Source organism: Myotis davidii, unplaced genomic scaffold (assembly GCF_000327345.1).
Source record: "Myotis davidii unplaced genomic scaffold, ASM32734v1 scaffold238, whole genome shotgun sequence".
In the NCBI taxonomy this organism is placed as follows: Eukaryota; Metazoa; Chordata; class Mammalia; order Chiroptera; family Vespertilionidae; genus Myotis; species Myotis davidii.
In genome coordinates, this window is record NW_006293779.1 from 3,492,175 (window position 1) to 3,507,197 (window position 15,023).

At 45.4% G+C, this 15,023-nt stretch overlaps 1 protein-coding gene across 1 annotated transcript in view; it reads left to right on the forward strand.

Annotated features, from left to right (window-relative positions):
• The window catches only part of ALK (anaplastic lymphoma receptor tyrosine kinase), a 579,333-nt gene that overhangs the window by 315,885 nt on the left and 248,425 nt on the right, over positions 1-15,023 (forward strand). Inside the window, 1 exon segment of the mRNA XM_006767430.2 lies at positions 6,540-6,741. Coding sequence (XP_006767493.1) covers positions 6,540-6,741 — 202 coding nt within the window.

Genomic DNA, 15,023 nt, shown 5'->3' on the forward strand with positions numbered 1-15,023 from the left:
GCTACTGTTATGAATCGTAATGTAAATATCTGATATGCAGGATGGTCTTAGGCGACCCCTGTGAAAGGGTCATTCAACCTCCAAAGGGGTCGCGACCCACAGGTTGAGAACCGCTGCTTTAGGTGCTAGCAGGGTCTGTCAGACAGGTGACCTCATTAGTGCTGACCAGAAAATTCCTGACTGACTAGTTTAAGATGCCTTTGCTGGAAGAGGTGAAAATTGTAATTATGTTAGTAATTAAGTCTCAGTTTGGTGATGTGGGGCTTAGGACAAGTGACTCCATTTAGGGCCCGTTGTCTCTTCTTTAACATATTAATGGCCCAGTAGTATGGAAAAGAAATATCAACATAAAAAAATTGACCCCAGAGAAAACAAAGATCAATTAGATACAGACGTTAACTTGAATGATAAAGCTCTTCAAAAAGATTCAGGATTGAGAAGAGGGAGGAATGAAAATATCAGAGAAATAATAAAACAAACTTATCAGAGATGAAAGAGACATGTGTTTTCTGATTAAAAGAGCCCACCCACCCAATGCCACAGAGAAATTTCTATAGAGATCCATACCTAGATACATTATATTGAAATGTCAGCACCTCTGTATTCCTGAAAGCTTCCAAAAGAGGAAGACAGATTGACTACAAAGACTTAACAATAAAGCCAACCTTAGACTTCTCAGTCACTGATACTGGACAACACTGAAGGTAGGCTTTCGAATGTCTGGAGTACATTTTCTAATCTAGAAACTATGGCCAGCAAAGTTATCAACCATGTGTGAAGACAGAAAAAAAACCCCAAACATTTCAGATATTCAAAAATTTACAAGAGTTTCCTCCTGAGGAAGTTTCCTGAGGACGGTGGGACTAATGGAAGTGTTCCAGTGAAAAGAAGTTTGAGAATAATAGCTCTACTAGGGGCCCAGAAAGCAGCGAATACAAATTAAAACAGGAAGTCAGTGTCTTCAAGAAGGATAGAAAGTTTTTCAAGGAATATATAGAAGTGTGAGTGATATGGTGCAAAATAAATAAAAGAGAAAAGCAATTAGAAATTTCTAGAGAAACAAACTCATAATAAATTCCTGATTCAAATAGGGCAAATTAAAATGTGCCCCAATTTTGACAAGTGGTTATGTAAGAAAGAGAGAGAAAGTGAAAGAGAGAGAGAGAATATTCATCTAATCTTGATCTTGATGCCGGAAACATTCTCCATTGAATGGGGTGTATTATTCAACCTATAGAATTATAAATACAGCCCTGTTAGCTGCAGTGAAAAAATATATAGTCATCAGTATAAAATATCTGCGTATTGATTTTCAAGGTTTAGAATCAATCTTTAAACAAAACACAAGCCTGAATCATTCTTGCACAAACTTGACAATGGAAAGTAAAAGCACGGCTGACTTGGGATGTGGATCTGGAGAGGAAAAGGGCAGGGAGACGAAAAGCTTAATCTTCTCATGAGGAGAGTCAGAGGACACTGTCTATAGGTGATGGAACAAGTAATACATTTGCCATGTAAAATTAAACAAGTAAGTAATAAAAAAGTAGAAAGGGATTTTAAAAATCAAGTGTTAGAAAGGGGATAGCACAATTTTTCCTCACTGTGGCATCAATGGAAAGAACCTAAGATTGTTGCACCAACAAATAACACTAGCAGTGGCTCTCAACCTTCCTAATGCCGCGTCCCTTTAATACAGTTCCTCATGTTGTGGTGACCCCCAGCCATTATTTTCGTTGCTACTTCATAACTGTAATTTTGCTACTGTTATGAATCATAATGTAAATATCTGATGTACAGGATGTATTTTCGTTGGTCGCAACCCACAGGTTGAGAACTGCTGATTTAGAGTCATGAGGCAAAAGAAAGTAAACATCTTTAAAAATGTTTTTGAGACTTGGTAAGAGGAGAGTGATTTGGAGATAGTTTTTAAAAAATTATTATGAGCTATTCTAAACAATTTTATTTCTTGCCACATGTATATATTACTTTGATTTTAAAAAAAGTCATTGCAGTCTGTGCAGTATTGCTCAGTGGTTGAGCATCGACCTATGAATCAGGAGGTCATAATTCGATTCCCAGTCAGGGCACATGCCTGGATTTCAGGCTCGATCCCCAGTGTGGGGTGTGTGGGAGGCAGCCAATCAATGATTCTCTCTCGTCATTAATGTTTCTCTCTCTCTCTCCCTCTCCCTTCCTCTCTGAAATCGATAAAATATATATATATATATATTTTAAAGTCATTGCATACCTGGCATGTGACAAGCATTGTGCTAAATCAGACATTTAGAAGTGATAATAGCCTTATAGCAAAAGTATCTACAGAAAAAATGATGCTGGTATGGGAAGCGAGGAAGTGAGGCAGGGAATCAGTTCACAGAGTATTTGATCAGTTGATTGAAACTCTGGGTTTAAAAACCCCAGAGAGGTGAATTAGGAGGAGAAGTCTTTAGGGCTTGGGGGTTAGAGACTTGACAGGGTTCCTTTAGATTAATAATATTCCAGGCAGGCCGATAGAGTTACTGACAGTTTGGAGCTGTAGGGTCCCTTAGAGAGACTCTATCCAGTCCTTGCAGTTTACAAACAAAGGAAGCTTGTTAGTGGCTCAAATTCAGTCCTTCTGATTCCAAGGCTCCTGACGGAGCTCAGACTCCTCGAAGCAGAAATCACCATGTATCTTATTCCTACTAAGGACCAAGAGCTGTACTGGCCCCTTATGCATATTACTAGTGTTTCACTTCACCTCCACCAGAGCCATAGGAAGTAGGCTACACCCATATTGAATTTGAGAAAACTGAGATTTAAAGAATTTAAATAATTTGTCTAAATCCTAGAACTGGATAGAGGCAGAGCCTAGATAGGAAAGCGTCTGTCTGACCTCGAGGTTCCTGCCCTTGGTTTCTGATTCATAATTTAAGCCCACATCCCTGTATTGGTGACCAAAGGTAAAAACAACAACTATTTCATATTTAAGTGTTGAACATATCAACCCAACCCACTAATAAGGAAACCAGGATCCACTCCCAGCACTGTGTAAACAAAGCCTTTGATCTGCTTCTGCGTTGCCCCACGGCCCACATGGGGGAAGGTCTGTGAGCTGCCAGGCCATCCCTCTTAATTAGAGGAGACCCCAGGAGCCTTCACATAGCCCCAAGCTATTCTGAGCAAAGTAAACAGGAAACAGAAAAGAGGGAGAAGAGAGATAAATTCTCACTGACTTTAGAAGATTTATGCTGACAATATCCCAAGGAGCTTATGAAATGTTTTTTGTGTTTTTGTTTTTTTTTTGGTAGAGGAAAGCTGCTGATGTGTAGATAGCTCTCAACTACAGAGTTTCATTGAGAGTGAAAATACTTTAAGTTCTGTCTCTTATTGATAGTCCAGTTGCACAAAATAAAATTCATATAAACATCATCTCACATATGAGAAGTGGAGGAATCATCCATCTTCCAGTCATCTCTGAAAGAGTCCCATTATTGAGATACTGAATTACAGGGACAGAATTTACATGTTTTCACACCTATGAAGGAGGAACAGTGGTGCTGTAAGACCCCCAAGTCCTGGCATTTTCAGCCTCATTTTCTCCTACTGGGAACTTGATTTTCCCAGGTGTGTGTGTGTGTGTGTGTGTGTGTGTGTGTGTGTGTATCTGTGTGCACATGCGCACATGCATGTAAACTTTTTTTTTATGAGAAGGGGAACACCTCTTTTATTTACCTACATTCTTTCCTTCAGAAGCTCCAAAATTGGTTTTGGTCGTCTTTCCACCTATTTGAATACATCAGAGTACAATCTCAGACCAGGACACCTTATGTGTGACATGTGTGGCTTTTTCCTAACCCCAGACCATGACTCCAAAATGACTGGAACAAGATTCTGACTCAGAAGTGATTCTAGAATTCTCACCTGCTCTGGACAGATACACTCTAATCTAGTACAGTATTGGAAACCCCAGTCAAACCCAGAGGCTGTCCCCAAAACAGTACCTTTGCTTAAAATGGTAACATACAAGGCCATCATATTTACGTTTAGTCGCGCCTAGTGAGGACTGGTGGAGTAGGATGCGATTGAGTCAGTATTGACCTTGACCCCTGTCTCCCACCAAACCCGAGTAACCTTCCTGCAGCACCTCTCTGATGATGTCACTGTCGTGCTCAAAAACCTCCTCTGGCTCCTTATTCTTCACAAAATAAAGATGAACATCTTCAGCCAGGAATTAAGTCTCTATGGTCCCACACCCCCACACCCTAGCCTTTCTTATTCCCCAGCCTTCTCTTCATGTACTGTACTCGGTAGCCAGTAGCCAAGGCCATGACACACTTTCTGCATTTATGCCTCTCAGATCCTGCACTGTGGATTCTGCCAATACCTTTGTTTTTCTTGCCCTTGAAGACTAGCTCAAAGCCCGTTTGTGTCTTGTGACTTAAGACCTCTGCTTTTGATTGCAGTTACTGCAAACACCTCATCATCCCTTCTGGACCTGATGTTCCTTGAAGGCCAGAACTGTGTCTGGTTCATGTCTGTGTCCCCAGGGCAGAGCCAGTGTTTGAATCTTTGCTCAGAGTAGGCATCCATTAATGAACGTTGAGGGCAGAGCAAGTGGGTAAGGAAGCCAGTGAACAAATGGATTCGGTTCAGGTCCTATCTGCCTTTCTTTCTCCTTTCCCATCCCTCTGAGTTCCTGAGCTACACGACTTGGCCACAAGGCACCCTGGCCATTTTTTAGGATAAAGGATACAGTGGGATAATGAAAAAGGAAGAAGGAAAGAGCACTAGTTCAGAGTTCAGAGACCTGAAGTCTGGTCTGGACTTCCTATTTAAGACTTTGAATAAGTCATTTTTCCATTCTGATCTCCAGTCTGCTTCCATAGAAAAGCAAGAGCACTATATTATATGCTTGTTAAGTCCTTTTTAATTCTGAATCTTTGATTCTAATCCTTTTATTTTACTTCCAAGCCCTTTATAAGAATGCCTCCCCCATTGTAAAACAGAGTAATGATATAGGTTATTTACTGAGGATTGTAGAGAAGTTTCAAAGGCCCATCGGCCATGCTAAAGCTTCCTAACATTACAGAGGACTCAGTTTCCGTTGAGCACTCCTTAGCTGGTTCCCACTGGAAGTGTTGGAGATCTTGTTGGAATTGGCTTCCACGGCCAAGGAGCAGCATCTAATGGTCCAAAACTGCAACGCAGAAGTGTGGCAAGTAAACTAGCGCACCAGGAGGAATGCCTGGAGCAGTAGCATGGTGCTGTGCTTTATGCTGACAGTAACCACCAGGAATACAAGTTTCTTGTCTGTCACTGGCCACTGCTACTGGAATTAGGGTTGGCTTGCCCCAGAGGGAAACTCAGCCACAGGCATAGCACCGGGTGGGGGTGGGCGTGGGGATGAGGGGTTTGTAAGGATTTCTTTCTGGAGACCAGTTGCAAATTCACATGGCTCATAGACCTGAGAGCAGAAATGAATCTTCGGAGATTTATAAGTTCAGCCAACCCTTCTCACCTTATTTGATAAACAGAAAACTCAAACCTGAGAAAGTCAGTGCTTTGCCCAAGTTCACTCAGCAGGTAAGCAAAGGAGCAGGAGCCAGGATCTTAACTACTACCTTATTAGTGACCCAAATACTTCCTTCCCAAGCACACACCTCTCAAGGAAAACCTTGAGCCGGTCATAAGTATTTGAGAACTGAGAGCTAATGTATACATTACTGGGAAACTGAATTGGCCAACAATAAATTGAAACTCAAGCTGGCTTGAATGTGACATGGAGAATTTAGTCAGCTCTGATTTAAATTGTGACCTGAAGGGTGGCCTAGATGCCAGAGTCCTGGTTTCTGGGGTGTGGAGGTACCCTAGACTGATGTTCACGAGATGGCACTCATGTTCTGGCTCCACTCGGCACATTTATGGAGGGAGTAACTCGGTTAGACTGTCCCCCAGACCAGTATGTAAATCTATAAGAATGTCTTAGCACTTGGGTTGAGTTTCTAACTGTTTACCCTGTGAGGATTAGGTAATACACACTATTCTTCCCCTGTTTCCTATGGGGATTTTGTTAATTGTACCTATTGGCTGGCAAAGAATCTGTGAGCTGTCATCTCTAATTTAACTTTGAAGACAGTAAAATCAAATCATTGTTTATTTAATAGGTGCTTCCTCCCTGCCTAAAAGTGGGTGAAATGCTCTCCAGGATTATCTCACATAATCCTTGCACCCACCCTTGAAATAGAGGTTTCCATTCCCATTTTACAGGTGATGAGCCTGAGACTCAAGGACGTAGAGCTACTAAGTAGAGGAGCTAAGGTGAGAACCTTGGTGTGCCTGATTATAAAGCCCCAGTCCTCAGTCTCCATTCTCTTACATCAGGTTTTAGATTTTACAAAGGGAAGAGATGGGGAAGAGGGCTGGCGTGTGCAAAGAGAGTGATGAAGGCCTCCAGCATCGGACTTTGATGCCATTGGTCTCTAACACCTGCTGCAGAGGTGCTGCTGGTCCACCTGTCTGGATACATCTGCAGAGTCACTTTCCTTGTCTGTTGGCAGGCTCCTTCCTCCTCCTCAACACCTCAGCAAACTCCAAGCATACCATCTTGAGCCCGTGGATGAGGAGCAGCAGCGAGCACTGCAGGCTGGCCGTCTCCGTGCACAGGCACCTGCAGCCTTCCGGGAGGTACGTCGCCCAGCTGCTGCCCCACAACGAGGCTGGAAGAGAGATCCTCCTGGTACCCACTCCGGGGAAGCATGGGTAAGTCCTTGCCCATTCCAGATCTATTTTATTAAGGACAACTTGGCTTTTGGATGAAAAAGTTCAGAGTCTATGACATCTACTTAAAACTCACAGTTGCTCTTTAATGGGTAGGGATCAGATTGAGCCATCACTGCTGCTATTCCCTGGATAGTGTCTCGGGCCCTGGTCTGCGGGGCCCTCTGGCTGCCCAGGCTGGTGGCCTTCCAGAGGCCAGAGGGGCAGCTGGCAGAGTGGGCATTTAATGAGTGGGTGTTAAAGATATTCATTTCCCAAAATCCAGACAGAGCCAAGGAAAAACAGCCAAGGGGAGTGTTAAATGGCCGAAATGAAAGGAATTTAATGTGCTGGAAAGTGGGTTTTATTAGCAGAACTTTGTTGGGAAGTGAAAGAGCAAACTATTGTAGCCATCCTAGCAGGTCCTGCAGGAGCGTGGGACCTAGAGCAGAACTGGTCAGGGAGACCACACGGTATCAGTCTCAAATCAGTAGAGACTGGAACAACCTTTGTTCTAGAACCTCTAAAGCTTACCCAATACTGAAGTGACAGCCAATACTCATGTCAGTGAACTCCTCTAGAAGATACCTGCCTACTTCCTGATCCAGTGTGCCTCTAGAAGTGGTGACATTGAAAAGCCAACGTGAACCAGGGCATCTCTGTGGCTGCCTTTTTTCTCATTCCATAAGTGTAAATACCACTGCAAGACCCCAGTTGTGAATGGCCCCAGGTCTGATTATTTTATAATCAACTAGAGGCCTGGTGCATGAAATTCGTGCACTCAGGAGGTGGGGGGAGGTCCCTCAGCCTGGCCTGTGCCCTCTCCCAGTCCGGGAGCCCTCGGGGGATGTCCGACTGCCGTGGAGGCAGGAGAGGCTCCCACCACCACCGCTGTGCTCGCCAGCCATGAGCCCAGCCTCTGGGCTGAGTGGCGCTCCCACCAGGGGGCAGCTCCTGAATTGAGCATCTGCCCCCTGGTGGTCAGTGCACATCATAGCGACCGGTCATTCTGCTGTTTGGTTGATTTGCATATTAACCTTTTATTATATAGGATAAGGGTGAGAGATCCCTCTTTATGGCATGTTTGCAGGAGAAAGATCTCAAATTTCTAGTTAAGCTTAGACTTTGGACTTAGCTTCTCTCTGAGAAAATACCTTGCAGAGGGTTCCCATCTGAACGAGATGTTACCCATCCTCCACCCCCATGGTGTGCTGGGTTGGGGGAGGGTGGGTTCTGCCTACTGATTTCTCAATAAAGCTGTATAGACTGCTTAGTAATTTCTTGAAGAGGAGATCCATAGACTTCTCTGCTGTATGGAGGAATGCTGCGTCCGTGGGCATTTTGGCAAACTGTAGGACACAGGCCCCTGCCCAGCAATTCAGAGAGCGCTGGGTATTTGTGTAGAGCTGGATCCGGGTTGCTCAGTCTTGGCATTATTGACAGCTAGAGCCAGATAATTCTTTTCATCAACAATGACTTGTACATGGTCCCCAGCTTCCCAGGCCTCTACCCATTAGATGCCAGTAGCACCTTCCGTGGTTGTGACCAAAAACATGTCTCCAGACATGGCCAGATGTGCCCTGGGGGGTGCAATCATCCCCATTGAGAACCACTGAAATAACCAGAGCATTTTAAAGCTGGGAAGAGCCATGGATTTATCTGGTTCACCCTCGTCAGTTCATAGGTGTTGGAACTGGAACTGAGACCCAGGAGAAGGAAGGGACTTGCTCCATGTCACATGATGAGTGTGTGTTGGCAGCAAGTGTCTTGAGCCCTACAATCAAGTGTCTTGCCAAATAATGCCCAGTCCCTACCCTTGAATAATAATAACTATAACTATTACTAATACTTATTAAGCACTTCCTAGATGTGCTATCCAGTCACAGCTATGCACGTTACATGCATTTTTTAAATTTAATACTAAACAACACAACGAAGCAGAAGTTAGTATTAGCTTCCATTTTATAGATGAGGAAATTCAGTGAGGTCAAATAACTTGCCCAAGGTCACTAACTAGACAAGGTGGAGGGGGTCTGAATCTTTTTACCCATTGCTGGAAAAACTCAATTAGTTCACAGTGGTGCAGCAGAAAAAAATATTATGCTGTGAATCAAAGTCCTAAATGTAAGTGATAGTTCACTATTCAGTCATAGGGCAATGAACAATCATTTATTGACTATTTTTTATTTATCAGGATTATAGAGGCATGCAAGATACAAAGGCCAGCCTTTGGTGGTCCATCAAAGGATGTTCAAAGAAAGAGCTCGATGATTTCAGGCAAATCCCATCCCCTCCCAAACCTCAGTTTCCCCATCTGTAAAATGGGGATGATGATGCTGGTCCTACTCACATGATGCTGTGGGGTCAATGCAATCAAGGGTGTAAAGGGTTTTTCACACACTGAGCAGGATGCAAACGTAAGAGGCCATTAATACCTTAGTTGGCTCTGTTCTACTGAGAGTTTTGACACAAAAGATTGAGACTTGTCTGTTCTCTGACTATGGGTCAAGAATCTTTTGGTTTTGAGATCTTGGACAGTTTGCCTCTTTGGAAGCTCTCCCCTTTTAATGTCAGTGATGACACCAACAGCACAGTCCTCAGTGTGGCAAGGGGGACACAGTGAAATCCTGATGGTGACAGGGATAATTACGAATGAGGCTGGCTTCTGCTCAGAACAGAACATGGTGGCTTGGGGACTGCTATTTGGAAAATGACATTCAGTGTTTATAGTAATAAGGGAAGAAGTTGTCATAGCAAAGTCATCTTGGGAGAGCCTGACGCAGAGGCGTGGGCTGAGGAATGACAAGTCAGAGAGTCCACGCAGTCCCTGGAAGCCATGAGTTGTGAGCAGACAATGTCATGGGGAGCAGCATCCTGCTTGGAGGCACTGGTGTCAGGGAAGGCATTTGGGGTATCCCAGCAGCTCTGCCTTCCACCTCCTGAAAAGCAGCAGGTCTAATGAATCACAGAGTGAGCACATGTCTGCCAACATGGCCTGGCTGTGGCCAGGATCTCCTAGGGCACAGATGACAGAGAGCGCCCAGCATGTTCACCTGCTCACCTGGCCAGCCAGAATGGTCGCAAAAGCAAGGAAGCAGAGAAATGGATGTCCAGTAGCCCAGCCCCACTGGCCACAGAATCCAGCAGGCACAAGATAGGACATCTTAACTAGAAATTACAACCCACAAAGTTCCCATTAATTAAATGAATATGATAATACCCTACTTAATATGGTGAGTTGTGAAATGGCACAAAGAAAATGTCTCACAATTTGCCCAATTATAGTAGACACTTAATATGTGCTACCTGCTTTCCAGGGCATACATTTATTTAAAAACCATGGATTGAGTGCCTCCCGTATAATAGGTGCTGGGAATAGACAAAGACAGCACAGGCACAGCTTTTAGGGAGCACCCAGCCCAGTAAGGAACACACAGGGAAGACAGCAGCAGCACATGCTTGTGCAAATGTTTTCAAGTTGGGACCCAGAGATATTGAAAGGCTAAGCTAAGAGCAGCGCCAGCAGAGCCAGCACAGGACGCCCAGCTCCTGCTCTGCCTCCTGCATGTCCCTGCCTTTCTGCAGAAAGCTGCTTCAGAAAGAGCAGCCCAGCAGTGTGAAGCCCGTGCCTTCCTGGCCTCAGAAACACAGCCTCAAGGACTGGTGGGGTTTTCAGCTGCAGGAGCAACTCTCCAGGGCTCCTCCCAGGACATCCATCACAAACTCTTCTTCCTCTCCGAGCACAGGGCTTTCTCCTGCAGCCGTGGGTGTCTGGGGACTATATCATGTATGACCAGACTACACAAGGTGTGGAGGGAAGAATTGGGCCCTGAGAGGATAGAACTTGCCAATCATTTGAATACTTGAAAAGGTGTTTTAAACCGAGAGGATTTGGTGATACTCGGACTTGAGGCGAGATAAGCTGTCAGGGCCATTCTAGCACAAACACGGCTGGATCCAGGAGGTGGTAGAAAAATGAGTGTCCTCGGCACACAGACTCACCTTCCACAGGATCTTAACCCTACACCCAGAGGAGACTTGAGTTCCCTTTTCCCCAGTGATTTCCTGATGAGCGGAACCAAGCCTGGAGGCGGGATGTGATGCGATGAAGGTCAGAGTGCACACTCCGGAGCCCAGCCCTCCTGTACTCTGTCTCTAGAAGTCCTGACACTTACTGCCCTTAGACTGAAGTCTGCAGCAACCTCCCCAGGGGAAGACAACCCAAAGTCAGTGTTGGTTCTCACATGGCTGCCACGTTTCTGTATACCAGTCACTTCTGACCCAAGACCCCAGCTGTAAAACCAGCCGCAATCTTAATGGGGGACCTGCCAGAGGAATCTAACCCAAGTGATTCAACCCGAAGGGTGTCAGGAGATGCAGTTTCAGCCTCGGTTCCGCCGCTAATTTGCAGCGTGGCTATGGAACAACCACAGCCCTTCCCAGCCTCGGCTTCTTAACTTCTAAACAGAGTTCCCAGCTGCTCTCTGCTTCCTTCTTTCATCCTACAGTATCAGCAACACCCTCTCAGGGTGCCAGTCAGGACTGGGGGGGCAGGACATGACTTTCCCCACCCAGACTCCGCTCTTGCCCCTGCCCACCATTCTGGCAAATGGGACAGTTACCCCTCACTGACCCACAGAGACTTTCTGCCACTAGTGTACAGACCCTGAAGTTTCCTGTAAATAGACCAGCAGTTCTCAGCAGGCTGACGAGGAAGAGGCTCAGGATAGGGCAACATGGAAAGAGGCCACGAGGAATTTGCTTCTGAAAAGATGTCCGGCTGCCTTTGCCAAGCTACGTTGGGTCTAACTCCAGTTGGCCCAGAGCAATGTGGCAAGTCTGGCCAGTGTGGGGAATCAGAGGCCTGTGGCCTTCAACATTGTTCAGCCCAAGTCCTCCTTGCATCCTTTTTGCATGATAAACGGGTCGGGAATAAAGAAGGTGATCATTTATTGAAATTGATGCCCTCGAGTGGCAGTGTCGCAATGATTTAATTTCAGGCCCAGCATTTTCTCACTTTCAAAGTCATTCACAGTGTCAGCTTCTCTCCTTTTCCCCTTGGTCTGAATAACACACTGATAAATATACAATAAGGGCTTTAATGTACGGGTGATTTACACTAAAAAGAGAAAGCCATTCAAAGGCTCTAAAGATAATTTTTTAAAGCCTTAACACTCACACCCAGGCTTGTCAAGGGCAGACTTCTCAGGCAGGGGGACAGTCTTGAAGACCCAACCTTGTCAAGGGCAGTCATGAAGCTAGGAGTTCTCTGAGCGTAATGCAGTCATGGCACTGGGGTCCTAAGTGTGCTGGGAGGTTGGGCAAGTCTTTGAATCTCTATAAGTCTCAATTTTCCTATCTGTAAAATGGTAATAATTGGCCCACCTCATGGGGTGGTTGTAAGGATTAAATCAGGGCTGGCCTCCTCCAGGCTGCTTTGGGTGATGGGGGAGTGAGGAGAGCCAAGTGTAGCAATTCTGCACCCCTCATTCTTGGAGTAACTACCAGTATTCTCTAAGCTGGACCCCAAAGTTCCAGTCCCGCTGACTATGGCAGGATTTACCATATTTCTCACCCCTGTGAGCAGTAATATTGAAACAACCACTAACATGCTAGTCTCTCTCTAGAGCACCTGGACTTTAAGCCATTAATCAGGTACATCTCAGGCTCTGGGGGAACAAATCAGAACCATGCATTTTACAAAATTCATGCAGCTGATCTCATCCCAAGTGATTCTGGTTTTATTAGTTTTGGGAAGGGGCGTGGACATATGTATTTTAGAAAGTGCCACAGGGAATCTGGTATACAATGAAAATTAAGAATCATGGCTAACATCTCAGCTTGAATTGGTCGATAACATAAGCTGGTAGTTTTCTTATTTCCTTTTGCTAACTAGTAAGGAGAAACGTTAGGAAGAAAGCTTGAAGAGGTGAGATGGACGTGATTGCAGGGTGCAGAGTCGTTTCTCCCTCATGTAGGTGGACAGGCTGTGACAGGCTTTCCAACCCTTGCCTGATACTTCCTGTGCAGCCCCCAAAGCTGGGGTGGCTGGGGAAGATCTAAGGCCTTGTGTAGGTCTGGTCTCCTCCCATAAGTCTAGTCAGGTCACACCTGTTATCCTCTCTCCAAAAGGACTATGGCTTTCAAGGCCAGAGGGGCCTGAGAGGAGTACGGAGTAGACTAGAGACCTAGATCTTGTAGAGCAGAGGGAGCCTCCATCCACCCACCATCCACCACCCATCTTTGTTCTTTAGAATGGCATGTATTGACTCTCCTCTAAGTCCCAGGTTAACAGAAGAGCCATTGCCTCTTCTATGTTCTCAGGAGGCAGGTGCTATGTTAAAATTCATGGTGAATATCTGCATAGTGCATGTTCAGGTTACCAAGTGCATCAAGGTCTATCAACTCATTTCATCTCCACTGCTGTCTGTCCCACAAATTATTCTCCCCATTTTACAGATGAGTAACCTGAATCACAAGGAGTCTCAGTAATTTGCTTAGAGTCATGGGGAACACACAGGGGAACCCAGATCTTTGGGGTCTTTTTTTTCTTTTCTCATGCCTTTTCCTCAAGCAGGCTTTGCAGCTGAACCCTGGTATCACGACTGGCTCTGAGAAAACTGAGGCCTATTCTTATCAGACAGGAAAAGCCTTTTCAAGAGGCTCATATGATTTTTGGTCATTTAACTCTGGACCAAAAGCCTTGAAGGTAAAGACGTCAGCTTGTACATCTTATTCCCCACAGCCTGGCACAGCGCCTAGCACATAGTAGGTGTTCTGTGTTAGGTGAATAAACACCAGATCAATTTATGGTAGTTCTACAATGGTAGTTCTTCTCAAACATAAGCTCTGGATCTAGAAATTAAATCCCGGTCCAAGATCACAGAAAAGTCTTCAATCGATGACAAGATGAAAAGTATTTCACCCGCCTTCTGCCTGGGCCCAGGGATAGATGTGTAGCCCTCCCTGGGGCTCAGGAAGCAGCTGTCAGAGTGTACCTGAACTGTGAAGGTTGCCACTAAGTACAAAGGACAATTCCTTTCCTGGCAGGTACAACTTTTACTCACGATTGCTTTCATTGATGGGCGTCAGGAAAAATAAATGAAAAGACCATTGGCTTCTGCCAGCTTTGACCTTCGAGATGTGACAGCCCAGGGGCTGTAGTGGGTTCTTTCAAGCCGGTTGCTTTCGTCTTCCCACTCTGCCCTGGATATTTGATGGATTGAACACTAGGAAGAGGAGAGAATTGTGAATACCTGTAACCCTGTGGCTTGTCTGAATGACATCTTGGCAAATCCCATAATGATAAATATAGGTTGTGTACAAAGAGAGGTCAAAACGCATAGAGACAACAATCACTTCTCATCTCAGAAGTGTCTGCTGTGCCTCAACACTTCCCAATGTGGAGGGCGATGTTGAAAGTAGATGGAGGAATTTAGACAAGAGACCACTGGTGTCGAGAAATTCACTCATTCATTGCAGCATGTGTTATGTCAATAATTGCTTACTAGTCTTAGGCACTGGTTGGTGATGACTCATCCTGCTTTAGGGGTGAACAGTGAGGCTTGCATTGGATGACAAGGGACAGTACGATGCCATGGGGAAAGGGCTGTAATGCATGTGTGCACGGGTGCCACGGGGATGCAGAGGAGTTGCACAGCTGAGTGTGCTGGTGGCTGGATTGCCCAGAGAAGACATCCGAACTGGCTCTGAAGGGACAGGGAGTGGTCAGGTGCATGAGGAGAGGAGGGCATCCCACAAACAGAAGGCATGTGTGCCCGGGGTAGGCAGCTGGAGAAAGTTGGTCATATGCAGTGTCTGCACCATCCTTTGGGTTTGTCACTCAGCTCCCCTGCCCCTATCCATTTCTCTGAGTGCTCACACTTTGGTGTGTATGTGCCACCAGCTTGTGTTCCCTCCCCACCAAGGCAGTGTCCAAACAGAAAAGTCTCATCCCTGGACACCCCCCACCCAAATCCCTCTCATACCTCTTCTTGTAGCAAATGTTCTGCTCAAGTGCTCAAAAGATTTTGCCCTGGGTTCAGGCACTTCCCTCACTTTCTCCTTCTCTCTGGTAGTATCTTCCTCCCATATAAGGACTCCAAGTTCCTATAGATGATCCATGTGTGCAATAAATTCCCACCCCAGTATATGTAGATTTCAGAGTACAAGCTATTCCCACTTTTTGGTTACAATTGGTCTAGACCAGTGATGGCGAACCTTTTGAGCTCTGCATGTCAGCATTTTGAAAAACCCTAACATAACTCTGGTGCCGTGTCACATAT